The sequence below is a fragment of the Triturus cristatus genome, chromosome 3_2, assembly GCF_964204655.1.
Source record: "Triturus cristatus chromosome 3_2, aTriCri1.1, whole genome shotgun sequence".
NCBI classification, from domain to species: domain Eukaryota; kingdom Metazoa; phylum Chordata; class Amphibia; order Caudata; family Salamandridae; genus Triturus; species Triturus cristatus.
In genome coordinates, this window is record NC_140584.1 from 627,196,309 (window position 1) to 627,213,262 (window position 16,954).

General features: G+C 42.0%; 1 protein-coding gene across 1 annotated transcript in view; it reads left to right on the plus strand.

The window, feature by feature from the left end:
* Positions 1-16,954, plus strand: part of LOC146857855 (uncharacterized) — a 651,000-nt gene that overhangs the window by 563,346 nt on the left and 70,700 nt on the right. Inside the window, exon 50 of the mRNA XM_085648551.1 lies at positions 6,330-6,439. Within this exon, the coding sequence (XP_085504677.1) occupies positions 6,330-6,439 (110 nt within the window). The remainder of the gene's footprint in view (positions 1-6,329; positions 6,440-16,954) is intronic.

A 16,954-nucleotide genomic window follows, 5' to 3' on the forward strand; every position in this document is an offset into this window, starting at 1 on the left:
AACTGCACACGTGTACATAGCTAGGGCTTGACGGCGTAGTCCTTTGCATGAGCAAAACCACGGCAAGACCAGTCATGACATGGATGAAATTGATATCCATGAGTCTAGGAAAAAAATGAAGGCTGTGGCTTTACAATGGCATCAGCTTGTCCATAGGCCTGATACTGCATTACAGTTTGTGAGTGGACGTGCAGCACAGTGACATCTTCATGCAGTTGTTTTGAAATCCATAAACTGAATAAAATACTAAGGTCCCAATTCACAAGGAGCTTCTGCAGCAGTGGCGGCTCATCCGCAATGGCGGAGGAGCGTCGCCCACTGCCTGGCGCAGAGCCACCAAACGAAAAATAAAACTAAGCTCTAGCATCGATTTATTTTTAGTTTGCCAACTTGTGCATTGAGGGGCAGGGCATAGGAGGGTGGAGAATAGTGCTTGCGAAGTGCTCATGTGTGTTTGGCTGGCCGTCTCAGGCCGACCAAAAGTCACATGCACACTTAGGTTTCTCTAACCCGGCTTCATTCAGCAGCCGAGCTGGAGAAACCCACACAGACTCCCTGGTCTAAGCAGGGCGTCTTTTTAGCCTGTGCAGATCATCCCTGTGCTGCTATGCAGCACAGGGATTGGCTGGGAGTCTGTCCCAGGGAATGCTGGGACCCAGGAAGCGGCCAGCAGGAGAGACGCGATGCAGGAGAAGGCCGGCAGCGTCAGGTAAGTTTTAAAAAATGATTATCAACCCGCCCCTCCTAAACCCCCACACTCACTCTCCTGGCCTTACCATGGTCCCCCCACCTGCCCCCACACCCTTTGTTAAAGGTGACCGCCACTGCTCTGCAGACGTGGCTGAGGCTCCGCAGTTGTGGCACAATCTCCGTAATGAGAAACTGCATAGCAGAGAGTCTTCCATGCGTTGCGGAGATTCTGCCACGACTGCGGAGGGTGTTTGTAAATTGGACCCTGAGTGTATCTCATGTTGATCCATGTGGGTATAAGGCAGAGAGAAATCATCTGAGTGCAGATTATAACAAGCCTCAGCAACACTATTCAATAGTTATCCCCAACCGATAAGGAGGAATTCCTCCCAGGGGGTCTCATTGCATAAATCCTGCCTAGCAACCAGGTCCAGCACACCAACTCTCCTTTCCAGGAAACGACACCGCGGTCCCAAGCTTTAAGGTAATTTCTTTATTCAATTAATTACGGGCTATGACGCGTTTTGGCAGCATACCCTGCCTTGATCACACACCGAGCCTCTATACCAATTTTGTTTTTAAACGTACTGTCACCATCACGTGATCACATAGACATAAACAACATACTTCACAATGTAGAAAAGTAAATTTTCTCATAGTTCATATATTAAAGCCTATTATTACATGTACATTTTTTTCTGTTTTTGTATTTTTACAATTTTTTCTTTTTCTATTGACTTTCCGTTTCAAATCTTTGAATGAACTTTATTGTACATCAACTGTAAGCCCCTTTGAATGCATGTTATTATTGAAATCTTTCCCGGATGCATCGGCTGGCGTATGTACCCATTCTGACCTTTATTCCACAGTGTGCTCTTATTTCTTTCAGATAGAATATATTGATTCAGTTATGACACTAATCCCAAATCCCTTTATGCGAGATGTATTGAAAATAAGTCACTGTTTCAGCTTTGTGTAATTCAATATTGAATGTGCAAGTATTACGCATTCAGCGTTTAAAAAGCAAATGCTAGTATTGCATTGTAAACAGCTCGACATTAAAGTGCAAGTGCAAATTTCACACATTCAGCTTGTATAGTGCAAGTGCTAAGAGTTTCTAAATGTCGAAAGTAATAATAGCAGGTCTTATGTTTTACACACCCTTCTTGTTTTCGTTATTGCCTACTCTTAAACATTTCATACCTAAATTAATCACTCCAACTGTGGGTTTATACGTTCAATCTCTATATAAAACAATTAACAGTGCTTCCTTCAGATTTCTAAGTTTGCCACAAAAAGTGCTAGTGCCTCAGTGCTTATTACTTTGATAAAGTGTCCATGCATTGCTAGAAGATATTCTTAAGATAACAATATCAATTGCCATAGGTAACTACCTAATAGATATTTGGGCAAAGTATATTTCAACTTCTAGACAAAGTAAAGTGCATATGCTCCAGTGCAAACTATTGCATTGCTATCTATATGCAAGACTTAAAACACTTACTGTTAAGGTCACAACATTAAATATAGTAGCTTATATAGAAATGGTTAAAATTATATGTCTACGCCAGATTCCCTGCTAAACTCTTTAAGGGTTTTACCCTTTAATGATTAACACCCCAGGGCATGATCTTCTAACTAGTTAGTTCATATAAAAATGTCTAATCATAATGTACAAAAAATCTAAAAGCAAAACCAAAGGGGATGATGGACGGAGTGTTGAACATTGCAAGCACTCACCCCCAGTCAACTGATCTGGATTTAATCCATCATCATTCTTTAGCTCACTCCGCCACCCCAGTTCAAACATGGCCATATGCAAATCAGTCTGACCCTGTGCCTCATGGGAACAGTCCAGCCCGAACTGCCAAGCCAGGTCTTCCCTGGACCGGAAACAAGCATCCTGGGACCGGTTTCTGGCTAATCAGCCATCATCAGCCAGGCTAGCTTGAATCCAGTGGCAAAGTGAGCAAGGGACCCACGTCTGAGCATACCCTGCCAACTTAGGGCAAACAATGCAAAACCAAAAGGATTCTTGTTTCCGGTCCAGGGAAGACATGGCTTGGCAGTTCGGGCTGGACTGTTCCCATGAGTCACAGGGTCAGACTGATTTGCATATGGCCATGTCTGAACTGGGGTGGCGGAGTGAGCTAAAGAATGATGATGGATTAAACCCAGTTCAGTTGACTGGGGGTGAGTGCTTGCAATGTTCAACACTCCTTCCATCATCCCGTTTGGTTTTGCATTGTTCGCCCTAAGTTGGCAGAGTATGCTCAGACGTGGGTCCCTTGCTCACTTTGCCACTGGATTCAAGCTAGCCTGGCTGATGACGGCTGATATCGTTTTAGATTTTCTCTTCCCTTTTTGCCTTTTATCTGGAGGATGAGTCATTTTTACTGTACAATATTTTATCATTTAATCGAGATGGACATGTAGACCTTCATCAAAATTCAGACCGTGTGGAGTCTTACAATCAAACATTAATATGTATCGAGACTCCAGTTGCCTCAACTTTCCTTCACGATTCCCACCCTGACTTTTTTTGGAGACAGAATCAACTACAAAGTATGTTAGTTCCTCAACATTGCCTCCCTGGATATCATTAATATGTCGAGCCACTGGGTATGACTGCTCCTTATTTTTCATTGCCCTGAGGTGCTGAAGATTCCTTACATGTACCATGTGAATTGTGCTGCCCACATATACCATTGGACAAGTGCACTGAAGCACGTACACTACATGATCACTTTTGCAATTAAAAAACGAGGAATCTTCCATAGTTTGTTCATTAGGGGCAGCTGTATCTCTTTCTTATTCACACCATGTTTACAACCCTTGCACTTCAGGCACTTATTAAAACCAGGATTGACCCTCAGCCCTCTTTCAGTTTTGATTACCTTATATATAGTGAGAAATGGGGTCTCTAGTTGGCAGTGGTTTGCACCCTGTCCAAGTAGGGACACACACAGGGACACATGCGCACATACACACACACACACACACACACACACACATTCACTCGCTCAGAAAAATAGCCAAGATGTATCTGAATGAAGAAAGACCAAAACAAAAAAAATCCAACATACACAAGTCAAAATATCATTATAAAAAATCCATTAAGCAAGTTTAGTCCATAGAAATCAATGGATGCATTTGTTTTAGCACAAAGTACCTTAGATACATTAAAATTTAAAGATGGTGCAAGGCACAAGGGAGGTGAGGCACCGGAAAAGCAAACTGATGCTTCAGTTCCTAACTACACAGGGGAGGTGATGCATCGGTCCTTTACTGCTAGGCAGGGGAGGTGATGCGACGGTTCTTTACAGGCAGAGGAAGTGATGCATCGGTTCTTTACTGGCAGGGGAGGTGATGAGTCCGATTCCGATACACGCAACCTCGGTTCCTTACTGTGGTGTGGTGTCAATAAAGAATCGGCATCCAGGGATGATGCAGCGAAAATCCAGATGCGCTGCATCAATGCGACAGCAGCAAAGCAGGCACTGCGTCGATTTCACAGCTACAAAGCAGGCGCTGTGTCGATTCCACAGCTGTGAAGCAGGTGATACGTTGGAGTTTGAGCAGGTGCAACAAACATTGGCGACCCAGGGCTCGAGACTCACGCTGCAGCAATTATTCTGATGCACTGCAATGGCAAGCTGGGGCCTGCTGTGGAAGCTGTGGCCAATCCTTCAAGCGGGAACCACGCTTCGGTGCAGGCAGTGACAATACGTCAGTCTTTTGCTGCGATGCATCAATTAAACAGGCGCCGGGAGCCAATGCATGGATTTTCCCTTAAGATCACCAGGTTATGATTCCAAGGGCACAGGAACTGGATTTGGCACCACTTGGCAAGTCAGGACTCTCAGAAAGAGAGCCCATGAACTGGCAGGTGAAGTCTTTGATGGCCCTGAGACTTCTTAACATGAGGCAAGCTCAACTCAAGCCCTTGGAGAACCTTGGAAGCAGAATACAGAAAGCAAAGTCCAATCCTTTCACTCCTAGGACAGAACTGGAAAGCAGCAGGCCAGCACAACAAAGCAGCTGGCCAGCACAACAAAGCAACAGGCAGAGTGGCAGTTCCTCCTACAGCATCCTGATCTTCTTCCTAGCAAAATGTCCTCAGTCCAGAAGTGTTCTGATTTTGGGGTGTCAGAGATCTAATACTTATAACTTCAAAGAAAAGTCTTTGTAGTGAACAATACCCTGCCTTTCCCTGACCTGGCTCCAGGCACACTACAGGGAGGTGGAGATAGCTTTGTGTGAGGGAAGCAGAGCCCCATTCAAATGTCACTGACAACTCCTCCCATCACTTTAGCTCAGGAAGGCCCATCTGCCTGGTGATAGGCCACTAGGATATTCAGGGCACATCTCAGCTCCCTATGTGTGACTGTCTACAGTGAATGCACAAGAGCCCAAGTGTCAGCCAAGCCAGATGTGTATTCCACAGACAGGCAGAGACACAGAATGGTTAAGCAACAAAATGCTCACTTTCTAAAAGAGATAAACCAATCACCAATACATTTTCCACAGGAAGCACTCGCACTTTAGCACTGGTCAGCAGTGATAAAGTGAACAGAGTCCTAAAAGCTGCAAAAACTAAATGCAGCCCACAGTCAAAAACAGAAGGTCAGAAGCAAAAAAGACAGGTTATATATATATATATATATATATATATATATATATATATATATATATATATATATATATTCACTTAAAAAACCATAGGTTTCACACATGTTATAGTTAGGAATTAGCATTTAAAAAACCTTGCAAATTCACTGAAAAAAACATAGTTTTTTTTAACCCTTCGGCGTCCTTCAGGGACCCCCTGACAAAGGCTAGGGGGTCAGGAACTCTCTACCCTGCCCCCTTTTCACGTTCTCCACCTTTCTTTTTCACTGTCACACACAAAATGGCATCCGACACTTCCTGATTTCGACCGATTGGAATGTTGACTGACATCTAACCACCAATCAGAATTACGCTCGCGGACATTTGGTGCCCGCATATAGATATTTATGTACTTTTAACTGCAATTTTCTCAGGAACTACTGAACAGATTGACACCATATATGCAAAAGGCACATGCCTGACCTGAGGACTACCTCTTTGCCAAATTTCAAGTAATTCTGTTCAGCCGTTCGGGCTGTACCTTCGACTAAAGGTCCCATGGGAAAATGCATGGGGAAAACGTGTTTTAGGACCCCCCTTTTTTCTCAGCCCCCGCTTGACGAATCACCCAGAGACTTTCAGGGTAGGAGCTGAGCGGAGCGCCCCATTAGTTTTGAAAATTTCGCAAGGATTCGTCAACCGGCGCCAAAGTTATTCAAAATAGAATTTTCAGATTTCCTATGGGAACTCGGTCCTAACTAAAACTATCTACTGGCGACCGCCAGTAGATAATATATATATATATTATATATATATATTATATATATTACACACACACATACATAAATCAATAAAGAAGCTTACCAAATCAATGTCTCAGAAAGTTCATAGTGCAAATTAATGAATGATCTCTGCGCGCCAACTCCACATTCTTCTCAATTGGACTTCTCATATTATTTTAGAAAGGAGAACTTGGACGAGGTGTACCTTTGTGCAGGTGTTTATGATTTGTCATGTTTTCCATACAGTGTTTTGGCCTGCTGGGTGTGAATGGAGCTGGCAAGACGACCACCTTTAAGATGCTCACAGGGGACATTGCGCCTTCTAGTGGACGAATACAAATCCAGGATCGATTTGGGTATGAATAATTCTTTACTGAACATTCAGAGATCGTCCGGGTTGTGCAAGTAGGGATTTTTCATCATATTATGACCATTGTGCAGTGTACTATTTCACACATCTATGGCTTCCATTATGACTTAAGGGATACATTCAGAACCTGTGCCAATAGGATTGGCACAAGGATTGGAATGACGAATTCTGTGAAAATTATCAAGCCTTTGCCATTTTCCACAGATAAATTCCAACAGGTCACACCCATCACAAATTATCAGTGGGGAAAGGCCGGGAAAAAAATGCAAAGATGTGGAATTCAGAGTGTTAAATGCAGAGTCTTCATGTTATGCCTCATTTTCTTCTAGGAGGTATTTACCATTAATGGAAAATACCTTATCATAAGGTAAGGGTAATTACGAGGTGTGGTAAATAGGAAACAGTCTTTACAACAAAACCAGAACCACGCATTTCCTTTTCAATAAGTCCAGTGCAACGCATGCATCTTTACCATGCATGTCTTTACCACACATTTTGTACCGTGAACATGCCTATAACACTAATTCTTATATATATATTCACTGAAAAAATCAAAGGTTACATGGGTGTTATAGTTAGACTCCCATTTCACTTGTACAAAACCAGTGACATTCAGCAGGTATAGTTACCTGAGCTAACTATAACATATGCCCCCGCAATGCCCTGGTTATAACCTCACATATTACATCACTCATGATATGGTCAGTGACATCACTGATAACATCTCAAATGACATCACCAATGACATTATCCAGTGTAAGGGTGACACTATTTCTAATATATGTCATCTGAGTGGCTGTGAGACTGTATGAATCTATTTCTGAATGGCTCTGTGAATGGCTTCATAGGTGTGTGAGTGGATGTCCTAGTGGCTGTGCAGGTGTGTGAGTGGCTGTATTGGAGAGTGGGTGGCTGTGTGATTGGCTGTATTCAAGAGTGAGCAGCATGAGAGTTGCTGTATGGGTGAGTAAGTGGTTGAGTGAGTGGTTGAATTGAAGAGTGAGTGGGTGTGTGCATAGCTGTATAGGTGAGTTAGTGGCTGTGTGAGTGACTGCATAGGTGTATGACTGGGTGTGTGAGTAGCTGTAAGGGTGACTTTGTGGCTGTGTGAGTGGCTGTATAAGTCACGGAGTAGTTGTTTGAGTGTGTCTATAGGTATGTGAGTGGGTGTTAGTACCTGTATTGAGAGTGAATTTCTATGTGAGTATGTATGTGTGAGTGAGTGGATGTGTAAGTGATTGTATGAATGTGTGAATGAGTATGTAAGTGGTTGTGTGAGCATCTGCACAAGTGTCTGTATTGGTGAGTGTGAGGGTACATGAGTGGCTGTATGGGTGAATGAGTGATTGTCTGACTGGCGGTATGAGTGAGTGAGTGGGTGTGTGAGTGGCCCTCTGGATGAGTGAGCGGATGTGTGGCTGGTTGTATGGGTGACCAGGTGAGTGAGAGAGAGGGTCTATGGGAGAGTATGTGGTTCTCTGTGTGACTGGGTGACTGAGCAAATGTGTTAGTATCAGTATGAGTAAGTGAGTGGTTGTGGGAGTATCTGTATTGCTGAATGACTGGTTGTGTAAGTGCCTGTACAAGTGAATGACTGGGATGGTTGTGTGAGTACTTGTATGGTCTGTTAATGGATATGTGATGTGTGTGTGTAGGTGTATGAGAGGTTGTAAAGGGGTGTGAGTGGGTGTGTGAGTGGTTCTGTGGAGGATGTCATCAGTGATGTGACCAGTGATGTCACTAACCATGTAATGAGTGATGTAATTTGTGAGATCATAAGCAGTACATTGAAGGGGCTTAAGTTATAGTTAGTTCAGGTAACTATAACTGCTGATTTTCACTGGCTTTTATACAAATGGCATGTAAGCCTAACTATAATGTCCCTGTAACATGCTTCGGCCCTTAGTAGTACCATCTATAACTCATATACAATGATGAGCAAACGGGCTCAGTGATGAAACAGGGTGAGTAAATTTACTTACTCTCCACAAGCTGCCACGAAGGTAGCAAACTTCAATTTGGTCCTGAAGAAGGCCCAGAGACCCACAAGGGCTGCTAAGTGCCGAAACATGTCGACCTACTAAGACCAACCACCAGGTGCAGTGGAACATTAACACTTCCACCACTGCTCCATCAACTCACCTTTTTAATCTTGCCCCATCCTTGACAAATAAAATTCTCATTGAGGACTGGAGGTAATTTTAACTTCACAGTTTACCAAATATTCTTGCTCGTACCAATCACAACTGTCAGATAACCAGACGGTCTACCTGCAGGTAGAGGATAAGGAGATCACTTGGAGAACCAAGCACTCAAGTGAGAAAAAAGACCCAATGATGATACTGTTGACTTAACAACAGAGCGGAGAATCAAGATATACCGTACTGTGTGTTTAATGTGAATGAGGGTATTCACCATACGAGAACCCTAGACCCTGGTATTAACAGTACGTGTGATTCATTTCCTTATGATTTTATTATTATATCCAATGGAAGTCGAATTATTCTCTGCTTCTTCCTCCCTCCTTTGATCAACCAATTGAAAATTTACTCCACTTTTTCCACTGTTTCTCTGTTTGTTGTTAGATTATTTTCCCTAGTTGCCATTTTATTTGAGAAAAATACAAAAACGTGCAAAATGTTAGAAATTAAAAAAAAATGACAGTTCCAGAAAAGAAGAAGAAAAAAGGTTATTATCAGAACTTCCTTTTACTGTTGAAAAAAGATAAAGTGTCCTGTATGGGTGAGTGAGTGACTGTGTGTAGTGGCTATATAAGTGAGTAAGTGGGTGTGTGAGTAGCTCTATGGGTGCTAGTGTGAGTGGCTGTACGGCTAAGTGAGTGATTGTGTGAGGGGCTATATGAGTGAGTGACTACTACTGTGATTGGCTGAATGGGTGAGTGATTGTAGTAGAAGTGGCTGTATGAGTGAGTGAGAGGGTATGCGAGTAGCTATATGGGTGAGTGAATGCTAGTGTGAGTGGTTGTATGGATGAGTAAGCAGCTGTGTGAGTAAGTACATGCGTGAGTGAGAAAGTGTGTGACTGGTTGTAAGGGTGAGTGACTGGGTGTGTGAGTGGGTGTATGGTTGAGAGTGGTTGCATGAGTAGCTATATGGATGAGTGAGTTGGTGTGTTTGTAGTTGTGTGGGTGAGTGAGCAGCTCTGTGAGTGGCCATATGGGTGAGTAACTGCTACTGTAGTGGCTGTATAAGTCAGTGACTGCTAGCAGGAGTGGCTATAAGGATAAGTTAGTGGTTGTGTGAGTGGCTGTATAGGTGAGTCAGTTGCTGTGTCAGTGACCATATGGTAGAGTGAGTAGTTGTGGGAGTGGCTGTGTAGGTGAGTGAACGGTTGTGTGAGTGGCTGTATGGGTGAGGTAGTACCTGTATCAGTGGCTGTATGGATGAGTGAATGGGTGTGTGAGTATCTCTATGAGTGAGTCAGTGCTAGTCTGAGGGGTTGTATGATGAGTAAATGGCTGAGTGAGTGGCCATATGGGTGAGTGGGTGCTACTGTGAGTGACTGTATGTGTGAATGATTGCTAGTGTGAGTGGCTGTATGGGTGAGTGAGAGGGTGTGTACGTAGCTATATGGGTGAGCAAGGGCTAGTGTGAGTGGCTGTATAGATGAGTAAGTGGCTGTGTGAGTAGGTGTAAGGGTGAGTGTGTGGCTGGTTGTATGGGCGAGTGGCTGGGTGTCTGAGTGTGTGTATAGGTTAGTGAGTGGTTGTGTGAGTAGCTATATGGGTTAGTGAGGATTAGTGTGAATGGATGTGTGAGTGAGTGGCTGAGTGAGTCACTGCATGGGTGATTCACTGCTACATTGACTGCTACTGTGAGAGTCTGCACGGGTGAGTGATTGCTAGTGTGAATGTGTGTATGGGTGCATGAGAGAGTGTGTGAGTGAGCTATATGGGTGAGTGAGTGCTAATGTGAGTGGCTGTCTGAATGAGTTAGTGGCTGTGTGAGTAGGTGTATGGATGAGTGAGTTGGTGTGTGAGTGGGTGTATGGGGCAGTGAGTTGCTGTGTGAGTAGCTGTGTGGGTGAGTGAGTGGCCATATGGGTGAGTAACTGCTACTGTGAGTTACTGTATGTGTCAGTGACTGCTCGTATGAGTGACTGTATGGGCGAGAGAGAGAGGGTGTCAGTAGCTGTATGGAAGAGTAAGTGCATGTGTCAGTGGATATATTGGTGAGTGAGTGGGTATGTAAGTGGCTGAATGGGTGACAAAGTGGCTGTGTGAGTGGCTATATGACTGAGTGACTGGGTGTGTAAGTGACTATGGTATGGGTTAGTGAGTGGCTGTTAGGGTCAGTGTTTCGTTAACTGAGTTGGTGTGTGAGTGGCTGTATTGGAGAATGACTGTCATTACAAAACAGGCAAAATAAATTAATGGCAATCTATAGCGAGAACACTTTGTTTAAAAACACCCTAGCTAAGGTAGAAAAACAGTTTTGAGACATCTAATGACCTTCAACTGTGACCGCTATGGAAAAAGAAAAATAACAAAGATATGTTAGTATTAGTAAAATTACAGAATCATCCTAATACACATTACTTATACTGTAACACTCAGCTTTCATTCTTCTTCACCATAAACAGTGGTTTGTATGAAGCATCATCCTTGAACAGAAGAGAAAAAACAATTAATGGATTGTAAAACAAAAAAGCCCATAGCTGCACAGTTCATCACTATAATTAGGTGCTATTATGCATTACACTCACTACAATTCACTAATTAATTCCTTTTCTGGATTTACTTCAGTAATGTGAACAAACCTATGTTAAAACTATTTTGTTAAATTATTATATCTGGTACAATATTACAAATAAATACGAAGCACTCTTCAATTTTCAACATCCTTTTGAAAACATCACCCCATGTAGGGCAAATGATGCTTAAATAATGGTGATCCATATAGACAACATCCCATTGTGTGATTTGTTCACAAATAGTAGGTAGAAGTTTGGTTGATGAAACAAAAGGGGTCCTTTTTTAGTTACAAAGGCAGTTTTTGCTTTGAACTTGAAGCTGCTGTAATTGAATTTTGTCTATTCAGGTTTTGACTAGAATTACACAGTGTAGTATTTAGATATGATATTAACTCCTTGTGGAAGTTAAAAGGACTGTTGAATTTTGATGAAGAATTTAAAGACACTACCCCCAATAGACCGAATAATGTCTAAAAGACTGATGAACCATGTAGAAGAAATACCATGCACCATTTGTTTATCCACTATTTCTCTAAAGAACTTTGGTTCAAGAAACAAAAACTAAGAGTTTGGTAATGTGAAAAGACGTTTTAGTTTGAATTTGAGGTTGGTATCATTAGATTCCGTCCATCCAGTTTTACTCTTTAAATAGACAGTGTAGTGTCCAGAAGTTATATTAATTCCTTTGTGAAAGATGATAGCTGAAGTAGAAAAAGTTGTCCCAGAAATGTAAACTTGTGCAGCTTTGAAGGTTGCAATTTGAGCATCCAATTTGGAATCATCTGCTCTGCATCATTCTGGTATCACTATAAGGTATTTCCCAGTTCTCGTTAGGATTAACATAGAGACACCATTTGATTTACAGTTTGGGCAGGTCATGTTTTGGTTTGTATTCTTCAACAATTTGACAAAAGGTACGCTTTTTGAATCTGGTAATGTTAAATAGAGAAAACGCTCAGAATCTATTTTAGTGGTAGATGAATAATCACAGTCTTCACAGTTATGGTTCCATGCATAACTAATTCTAAACAAATCATCAATATTTACATCATCTTCTACTAAAACTCCAAACATAACCATAATAAATTATTGTGCATCTTGTTGACTGTTGAGAGTAAACATCTGCTTTTTGTTCAATTTGGTTGATTTGGTGTGGTAAATGAAACAATACATTGAGAATAATATTTGCACAGCAGTTGACACCTGAACTGTTTTTTAACTGGTAACCTACACTATCTCTGTAATTTTCCATTTTTTTTCTTCTTATCAGATTATACTTTATCCTTGTGTCCTTTCTTTTGTTCAGCATCTGTACACTCTTTTGTAATCTTTCGCTTTGGTCAGATTATCTGTTTCTCATAGACAGGGTATTACACTACCAAAAAACATACAACACAACGGCCAATCTACTTCATGCCATCACTCTGATCAAATTTGTGTCCTAGTATTCATCCTCATTTCTATTTGGGAAATTAATAAAATCAGTTACTTTACCCATTGCTCCATTGGCTAACCCTTTCTCTACATTTAAATTACGGCGCAAATTACTCAACAGTTTTTGCTGATGTATAAACGCTTTTCTAATCCTCCAGTTTTTGAGACAGACTTCTCCAAATAATCTAATTTTGCTTATATTTTATCTGTGACTAGTACTGTGACTCCCTGATGTTCCATTTAATCAATAGCTATACTTTCCAAAATACCTTCTATCTCCAGTTGTAGTAATTGTTCATTAAACTTGGAGCACTCCAAGTTTTGGCTTTAAACAAACTATAGACGTCTTTTCTTCAATGAAAATGTGCATTAGTTCAGTAGCTGTAATATTTGATTGAAATAGTTTCTTCATAAGTAAACTTTCCAATGCATGTTTCCTCTCTTTTGTCAGAACTCCAGTTCTACTGTCCTCCAGCATTTCTGCATAATTTACATCAGATGCTTGACGCATATTTTTCACTATTTCCTTGTATTCAAAGTTTAACTAAATGTATACATTGCCAATGCCACCTTGAGAATTTTGTTTTGTGATGCATTAGTGTTTTGAAAACAGGTTGTCCTTTTATGGGGGTGAGTTGCAGTAGGTCACCAAATACAATCAACTGTTTTCCTTCAAATAGCTCATCGTAGTTTGTTTTCAAAATCTGCTGTATTCTTCAGTGTATGCAGGTAAACATTAATTTGAATACCATGCTGACCTCATCAATAATTAGAAGCTTCAGTTTCTTCAATATTCTTGGTACCTCACGGCAAGCTTCACCAGATAATTTCTGGTATTCCAGTTTTTGTCATGCTCAGCAGGTAGCATTAATTGGCGATGAAAAGTAATCCCTTTAAATGTTATGTGTAGCTAGTTCAGGTGGTGTTGTTACTACACATGACAAATTTGATTATGTAGTCTTCTGTAACCAGTGAGAACTTTAATTAGGAAGCTTTTTTCAGTGCCAGATTGACCGCTAATGTATAGTAATATTGGTCTGTATGAAGAGCAATTACACTTGTGGTGAAATCCGTGTTCTGTTTTATCTTTAGCTTTGTTATAAATTTCTTATTGTTTATTGTTCAGTTGTTGTACTAAGTGTTCGAAATCCATAGTTTCCTCTCTTGCTTTCTGCATTGCAGTCCCTACCTCATTCATAGCTATAGCTGCTTCATTTTGAACAATTGTTTCTCCAACCGGATCTTGACTCACCGGAGCAGAACTTTGGCTGCTTTGTGAACTCTCTTTTGCTATCTCAGTAGCAACAGTTTCTTCCTGTTCAATCTCATCTTTCAACATTTGCAGGTAAGTTAGAAAGACTGAGCACTCAGTACTGTCTTTCACAGCGTTGAAAGAGTCTTCATAACAGTCATAGTGCCCAAGTAATTCTGATTCAGCACACCATGGCTTGAACAACTTCAGAAGTGCTAAGTAGAAAAACTCTCTCTTCTCTCTGGGATTTGGCAACAAAGCTTTCAGTGGTTAATTAGATTCCCTTCTTTTGTGTCTCACCAAACAACCGTCACATCCAAGTACTCCATATGTTCCTTCTTCTATATTTTCAGTTACATTGCTTCTATATGTGTAGTGCTGATGTACTTCATACAAACACATGTTTTGAAGATGTGGACTTCTACTTGGGTAGTGTGTATCCAGCATATTAGTTTTCAGAGTATCTCTACTTTCTGGATTGAATTCTGCAAGATACTCTATTTCTGGGAAATACTTTAGTACTCTATTTGTACTGCTTGCAAGGCCTAGACTTATCAACACAATTCCTCTTGACAAGGAGAACAAACTAGCTGAGCTCAACCTGTCCGAGCATTCATTAGAACCTATTTCTCGCTGGGAAAGCATTTTCAAGCTGAAGCTGTACAATTTCTTGGTAAGACTGTTTTCTACAGCAATCTCCTCTTACATCTCTTTAATTTTTGTCTTTTCTGATTTTGTAATATATGAAGTCACGTAGCAAGCAACTGCGATGGAGCTGTCTGCAACAAATTGTAGAACCATATTTGCATTCCACATCTTGAGAATCATAGGGTTGTAGTCATTGATATACTTCAAAGCGTCCGATATTCTCAGGTTGTATGTATTTTTGGATGATTTCCGTGTCAGTGTATGTCTGACTGCAGACAAAAAGCTGTTGACTCTTTCTTCTAAGATGACAGGTCATGGGAATCCAAAAACAACGTCTTATGTAAACATTTCCTTTGTATCTGTATTTTCATCAACAATACTTCCCACATCTATGAGTTTGAAGCCATAGAACTTGTTGTCTCAAGCACTTGTCAGCACCATCTTTTGGGATGGCGCATGTCCCATACTGTTTCATGAATGACAAGACAGACTCATCAGTGTCTATAACACATTTTGGGGCATCTTTCACCCATGACGGCATGTGAATATGTGGAGCATCTCTTGCTTGGTACTCTTTGGGCCAAAAACATTCAGACACTTTCCAATTCCAAGGATTAGTTTTCTTGCAAATAAAAGCCATCATCGCTTGATACCTGTGGTTAAAATATCTGCAAACGTTTGCAGGGTCCAGTGAGCAAAGTTCTCCTGGTGTCTTTAGATTGATGTCTTTCATGTTTGAGTTTGCTTCTTGAATGAATTCATGGAGTTCATCCTGTGCATACTCAGCACAACTGAGTCTAAGTTTCTCAACATGCATCTCAACTCACCATGACAACGATACCAATATTCATTGGTGCCACGTTGGTATGCCATCAAATTAATCAAGGTGTATTCTAGGTTCTCATCTTTTCCTTGAACTTTGTCCTTGAATTCCCTTGTAGTGATATTTGGCACATTCACTCCTGACTTGAAAATGGGGTTTACTGGATAAGATAGGCCTGACAAGGGTAAACAGCCATTACGACGCGGCTTTTGCATCGCATACCATTACATCGCGAGCGTTAAAACGCATTTTATTACATCGCATGCGCTTTTACAATGCATGTGATGTAATGGCGATTCACCTCGTTGTGAGGAAACACTCTTCCGTTTCCACACAACGACGTGCATCGTGCACCGCCCCTCAGCCGACGTGAAGCGAAGCAGGAACCAGGGAGAGGAACCACGAGGAGAGCGAGGTAAGGGGGATTGGGCCTGGGGTGGGGGTAGTGTATTAGGGTTTGGGGTAGTGTTGTGGTGTTTGTGCAGTGTAGGGTAGTGTTTTAGGGTTTAGGGTAGTGTCGGGGGGTCATGCAGGTTAGTGTTTGAGTGTAGGCACTGGACTGGGGGTCAGAGGAGGGTCGTTGCGGAGGTAGTGTTTTAGGGTAGTGCTGTGGTGTGTGTGTAGTGCAGGGTAGTGTTTTAGGGTTTAGGGTAGTGTCGGGGGGTCGTGCAGGGTAGTGTTTAAGTGTAGGGAGCGGACTGGGGGTAGGGAGAGGGTCATGTTTTAGGGTTTAGGGTAGTGCTGTGGTGTGTGTGTAGTGTTGAGTAGTGTTTAAGGGTTTAGGGTAGTGTCGGGGGGTCATGCAGGGTAGTGTTTGAGTGCAGGGACTGGACTGGGGGTCAGAGGAGGGTCGTGCTGGAGGTAGTGTTTTAGGGTTTAGGGTAGTGTTGGGGAGTCATGCAGGGTAGTTTTTAAGTGTAGGGAGTGGACTGGGGTTGGGTGAGGGCCGTGCTGGAGGTAGTGTTTTAGGGTTTAGGGTAGTGCTGTGGTTTGTTTAGTGCAGGGTAGTGTTTTAGGGTTTAGGGTAGTGTCGGGGGTCGGGCAGGGTAGTGTTTAAGTGTAGGGAGCGGACTGGGTGTCGGGGGAGGGTCGTGCTGGAGGTAGTGTTTTAGGGTTTAGGGTAGTGCCGTGGTGTGTGTGTAGTTCAGGGTAGTGTTGTTGGAGTTAGGGTAGTGTCAGGGGGTCGTGCTGGGTAGTCTTAATGTTGGGAGAGTACTGGGGTCAGAGAGGGTCGTTCAGGGGTACTAAATTTGGGTTTAGGGCAGGGCAAGGTAGTGTCACTTACATTGCATACTTTTACCATGAGTATAGCTTTACCACGCATGCCTTTGCGTTGGAATGGTATGCGTGGTAAAAGTATGTGATGTAATGGCAACGCGTATGGCAAGCAGGGTATTAGTGCGCGTTGTAATGAGTCATATTCCTGACAAGTCACTCTCAAATAAATGGTGAAATATATAGGGAATACATTGCCAAAATCTTGGATCCTCTGAATATAGTCTAGTTGATCTGTGCTCAACTGCTGTTATCTGTACAGGCTGGTCATATTACCTACCACCCATTCCTGTGGGGAAGAGATGAGAAAAACATTGAGCTTCTAAAGTTTACTCCCACACACTCAAGGGAGCTCC